Here is a 6,000-nt window from a genome sequence, read left to right as displayed (position 1 = left end):
AAACTGCTGTTTTTAAATGGAAAAACAGATGACTGGTTGCTCTATAATCCAACGTAGATACAAAAAAATGTGTCTGGTGCTCTTGGAAATCAGGGAAAAAAGAAACAGAAAACTTCAAACAAGAAAGCAATCCAGGTGCCCTAAATATAAAAAAATGTCGAAAATGAGGGAAATATTAAAAAGCCCCTATTGTAGTTGCTTTTTAAAGATGATTTAGCCACTATAATAAAGGCTTTTTTAACATTTACTTCCTCGTTTGTTACATTTTCTTACATTTGAAATGCCTGGATTTCTCGTTTGAAGTATTCTGTTTTTAAATATTTATAAAATGACCAAACCATCATTAAATCATTACAACAATGGCAGATACTCTTCTGTAACTCATTTCTACTGTTTCAGATATTGTCACATCTCCCAGTCATTTGAACAGCGGCAGTGTGCTGACAGAGAGCAAAACACTGCAGAGTCTTCTATTGAACCAGGTTCAACTTTTACTGCAACGTCATCCGGCAAAGACATTCCTGGTGGAGGAGATGTCATTTTAATTTTAACAAGATGTTGTTATCATATTGGACAGAAATCATTATTCAAAGTAGAGTATTTTATATTCATCTTAAAACATGGAGGGGATATTTAATCAACACGGCCCGTTGCATTTTTTAATGCAGGACTTATTTTCAGTCTGAATGCAGTAAGTGTCTCTTTGTCCAGAGTTTCCACTTCCTGTATATTTTTACATTCATGTGTCCGTTTGTCGACATTCATTTATTACAGTTACTCTTCAGAGCAGCATCATGTGATCGGAGGCTTCATTACAACGGAGCAGCTGGATATATTTTCCTTCATCTTTATTCTCCCCCATTTTCTCTCTCGTTCAATAGAATCTCCTCTGCTGGACTGCAAACAAAATAGAATAAAAATCAGTGCTGAAACACATCAAGATCAAACCTAAAGTCATCTCCAATATATTTATCCTGAGTTTGAATCATCATCACAACTGATTCATCTTTTAAGCTGAGACAGAAATTAATTTAAAGTTTGATTTGAACTGAACAACTTAATTAATTCATAAAGGTAAGAATTTATGAATATTTAATGTGTTGCTATGTTTTATCATCCCAGTCTTGTCAATTTATATTTTTGTGTAACTTCATTTTATTTCCTGTTGTTTTATGATCTGTTTGTTTTTAATTTGTGTAATTAATGTTTTTTAATTCTTTCTTCTTTTTCTGTGAAACACTTTGTAACTTTGTTAAGAAAACAGCTGAATAAATAAAAAAGTTTATTGTTTATTATTATTGTTATTATTATTATTAATATTCGGGCAGAAATGTGTCTTTGATTCACCAATAAAAACAATAAAACCAGTGAAAACAATGGGCAGAAGATGATAAATAATAAACACAACTTGTATCACAAATCATCAGTCATACAGCAACATCTGCAAAAGTTGTTGATTGAATAAATGAATTACAGCATGATATGCACTAAAATGATTTGAGGAAATCAAACTAGACATTATTTTAGTAATAAAACTAAATACAATATTCTGCTTAAACAAAGTCGCAGCTCATACAGAGTTCATTATAGTGCAGCAGTGTTTTTGTATTCAGTACAGAGGATATACTTACTTTGAGATACAGTTGGATGGTTCTGGGTTCTGTGGGTCTCTTGCTGCTGTCCGATTTCTAACACAGTATACTCCCAGGACCATTAATACTACAAACAAAACAGCTCCAACCACCCCGCCTACAATTGCTGCCACGTTAGTTGAACTGTCTGAAACAGAGAAAGAGTTTTAATTGAACTTCCTACAAACCAAACTTCCACAAGTGTAATGACAAATACTGTTGCATCAAAATGTTCACTGGTGACATGTATTAACATGTTTTCATTGTTTCCAGGTAAAAGTCATTTCATCTATTTTCCATTAATGCATTTTATGAAATCCTTTCAGTTTTAAATACAGTATCAGATCCAATAATTGAATCTGAATCCTCTTGTATCATTCATCTGGTGGTCGTACAGTTTGTTACAAAGTGATTTTTGTCTTTTCACTCACAAACAATCTTTGTCTGAATCCAGACAGCAGCTGCAGACACATTAACAGATAAACTTTAATTAATGTTAATTAGCTACAGCTGATCTGATCTGCTGCTAGTTCATGTCTGTCATTTCAACCAGTGACAGCAGCTAAATATTGAGACACCTGCTACCTACAGTATACTGTATGTTTTTAGTGCTCTTTGCTAATAAAAACAGTGAGGAAAGATAAAAGGTTTAATAAGAGACTCATAAAGAATCCTGGTGTTTTGCCGACCAAGAACTGGATCCAAAATGGAACCGGATATCAGGACTCATCCCTACTTTCACTAAAAGATGCTGTTGCACATTATGACGTGTCATTGTGTTTGGATTCACTACTGTTTTATTTCCTACCATCGATGCACATCAAGCAGCATTTTGTCACATTTGCTTTAAGGATCGACACATCCCAGCTGCTGTACCAAGACTACTCTACTATACTACTGTCTGCATGACACTTATGACTACAAGTCTGGCTTAAATGTATAATTTGACTCTTTGGAAAGAACGTTATTACACATTTTAAAAGAAACACCTCAACACTTGAGCCACTTTAACCTTTTAGCACTTTGATAATTGTTGCACTACTTTCTTGTTGTTTATGGTATTATTATGCACTTGTTTACTTCCAGTTGTTTCTTACTTAATAATTTAAAGTCTCCCTCTTCTCAAAACTATGTTTTTCTTCTTGTTCCTTCAGTTGAATGTTTGAGCTTCTCTGTGCAGAATGATGTGTGTGCAGAATTTGTTTTCACATTCATCTGCTGAAAGTGGAAGGAAGGAGGAAGTAGAGGTAACTTTGCAAATGAAGTGTTCAAAGCAGGCTGAAAGCCTGGCTTTTGACTTTCAGGAGCATTTTTACATAACTTCAAGTTTCAGAACTTTAAACCATGTTTAACACCTGCCATCATAACAGTATAAAAATAACAGAAAATCACAAAAAGCATGACATGTCCCCTTAAACCTCAAATTGCTCCCTAAATGTAAGTTGCTTTGGATTGAAGTGTCTGCCTAATGAATGCAATGTAACTTTATTATTACCCCGAAAGAAGCTGAAAGTTGAACAGCTGGAACACAATAATAGATATACTGTATGTTTGCACAATTGATACTTACGTAATGTCCTCAGTGAGGCTCTGCTGCTGCTTGTCTGAGTGCTGACGGTGCAGTTGTAGGTCAGATCATCAGCACTGTCTGAAAGTATCAGAGAACTGATGATGTTGTAGAGCTGCTGCTCAGTCTGCTGGACTTCAGTTTTGTTCTGGAAAGTCATGTTGGATGGAGGATTGGTGGACCAGGTGAGCTCAGGCTCAGGGTAGATCCCGTCTGATCTGCAGGTAATCTTGTTTTTTACCCGCTGAATGTCGACTTTACGGACTGGAGCTGAAAAAACACAAAAAAACCAAAAGATTCACTTTATAGCAACATATTTTTGAAGTGGTAAAGAAGGAGAACTGAGCGGTAGGGTTGAGTGATGCCACAAAATTTGATTTTCCTCCCTTCTTTGCCTCCCTCTATAACCATGAAGTGCCTTAAAGTTGTAGCTTTACAATCAGATGACATTTGTACTTTCAAAGTTTTCATTCCTTAAAGTATTTTGATTACCAAACTTTACTGAATAATTATACTGAAACCACAAATGAATAGGGAGTAGGGAAAGATTTCTAATTAAACATCTTAAAACTCCACAAGGCCTTGGCCGATATTACTGTCTTTCTGAGGTTGTAGCAGGCTCAGCTCAGCTTTTAAAGCTAAGCCCCTTTCACACATGCAGTCCGTCTCTGAAATGTTCAGCAACATTTCCTGCATGGGGTCATGTGTGAATGGGAGCAGGGATTGATAAAATGCCAGTATGGCTGTGTTGTGAATGAAGTTGGGCGGTGCTTGGTTTTGGCTAGTCTGTTTTCAACGTGGCGACCGCATCACAAACTTTCTCATATTTTGGCTAAACAGTACACTAAAATATGTTTCTAAAAACATTTGAGGTGACAAATAACATATTTTTGATTCATATTTGATAAGCACTGACTAGTTTGAAAGTTTGATCTGAGTTGTGCGAGTTTCGCCCTCTCTCCTTTTTTTAAGTTGGTCCCTTGCTCCATCTATTCCAGCATTGCCATGTTATGTGTGAAAAGGTGCAAGACAGAAATGTTCCTGAATCTAGCTGCATATGTGAATAGTCCCTGAAAGGTTATCTCAGTAATTTACCAGGAACTATGTGTGAAAGAGGCTCTAGAGTGAAGATTCTGGTATCATATGAAATTAGACAACCTAAGGCATCCATCGGTACCAACCATGTCATGCTAGCTTGTTGGGAAGGGGGCTAAATAACACTCCAAATTTAAGCTAGATTTTGGCGAGGGAGAAACTGGCCTGGCAATTTTCAAAGGGGTCCTTTGACCTCTCACCTCAAGATAACTGAATGAAAACATGTTCTGTGGTTACCCACAAGTCTCCCTTTTACAGACATGCCAAATATATGCTAATTTGATGTAGTTTTTGCATGCAGTATAAATGTGTTTTTTTGCCTATTCTAAAAATGGTGTATTTGAATATTTCTGCATACTGGGTCCCCAAACAGTCTTGGAATTACATAAATCTGATATGACTGGAAAGCTGAGACTCTTGTGGATTCAATGAGCCTAATTGTATTCACGAGTGATGATGTTAGTCCCCACAATAGCCATTTCATTGTAGTGAGACCATTTTTTGAAACTTGACCTCACTGTACAAAATGACCTATTGTGACCTCTAGAATAATCACAGCCTCATGAAACTTTACAACCACAAACTAGAGACCAAGAGCATTCAGAGGATGTTTGGCTTTCCTAGGTTTATTGACAATAAGGGAGTTTCTGAGCAATTTCCAGAACAGAAGTGCTCGCCATCCAATCACAGAAAAATGCAATTGTTACAGAAATCTCCAAATGTCAAAAGTTTGATACCAAATTACAGCACAAACTTTTCCATTTTCCTTGTTCCTCAAGGTCTCGATGTCTAAATGTGGTATTTTGGAAGGATTTTGACCACTTTCATCAATTCTCGACTGGTCAAAAATGGTTAAATTTTGCATTAACTCTTTGTTACAAATGATATCAACCCAGCTGCATCTCAAATTAATCTTCAGGCTCCCAGCTTTCAGATGATGTATATCATTTCTATGTGGCATTTACTGTTGACCTGCTGGTCCCCCCTAGAAAAGACCAAAATGGGTCTATGGTGGGGAGGGGGGAGAGGAAGCCAATTCAGTTCAAGTTTTGAATTGAATGAAAGTGCATTTTCAGTGCTTTCAGAGGCCGACAAATCAACGCAGATCAAAACTAGCTGAGCCAAGGAGGAAACTGAGCAAACAAATTTTTTTTCATCTGAAGCTAATATGAAGCTTCATCATCCAAATGAGTCAAATCGAGTAGATATCTTTCAACGTTACAGTCTTTTTAGTGCCAAAGTCCCTCTTTTTGTTACTATACTTCCACCACAGCTCAACAGGGAAACACTGTCTGAGGAAACACAAAGAAGGAATTTGATGCTAAAAAGACTGTAAATGTGGCAGATATCCACTTGATATGACTAAAATTACCTAACATTTAGATAATCGATTTTTGACATTTGGAAATCGATTCAGAACCGAAGGAGATAGGAAACACTGTAGGAAACACTATTTTGTCAGCGGATCAGTTTAAACCTGCATTTACAGATTTTTTTTGACCACTAGGGGGCAGCGTAGCCCGGTGAGTCCAATATTCACTCTCTTTTAGCTCTGTTTTTACTCTCTACCAACTCCTGAGGGAAATATCTGGCTCTTTAGCTGCTAAATGCTCCACTATGTTCACCAGCTAGTTTACAGCTAACTGTGTTTGCTGTTTGGTGCTGAGCAGGTAGTGTACAGTGGCTTTTTACAGCTTTTTCTCTGAA

At 36.7% G+C, this 6,000-nt stretch overlaps 1 protein-coding gene across 1 annotated transcript in view; it reads right to left on the bottom strand.

Annotated features, from left to right (window-relative positions):
• Window positions 1–254: 254 nt before the first annotated feature.
• The window catches only part of LOC122972322 (CD276 antigen-like), a 29,475-nt gene continuing 23,729 nt past the window's right edge, over window positions 255–6,000 (bottom strand). Inside the window, exons 6-7 of the mRNA XM_044339308.1 lie at window positions 1,632–1,779; window positions 255–897 (exon numbers count right to left, since the gene is read on the bottom strand). Coding sequence (XP_044195243.1) covers window positions 849–897; window positions 1,632–1,779 — 197 coding nt within the window. The 3' untranslated portion in view covers window positions 255–848. The remainder of the gene's footprint in view (window positions 898–1,631; window positions 1,780–6,000) is intronic.

The sequence above is a fragment of the Thunnus albacares genome, chromosome 21, assembly GCF_914725855.1.
Source record: "Thunnus albacares chromosome 21, fThuAlb1.1, whole genome shotgun sequence".
NCBI lineage: Eukaryota > Metazoa > Chordata > Actinopteri > Scombriformes > Scombridae > Thunnus > Thunnus albacares.
Note: the sequence above shows the minus strand (reverse complement) of the source record. Positions and strands in the feature narration are given on the sequence as shown.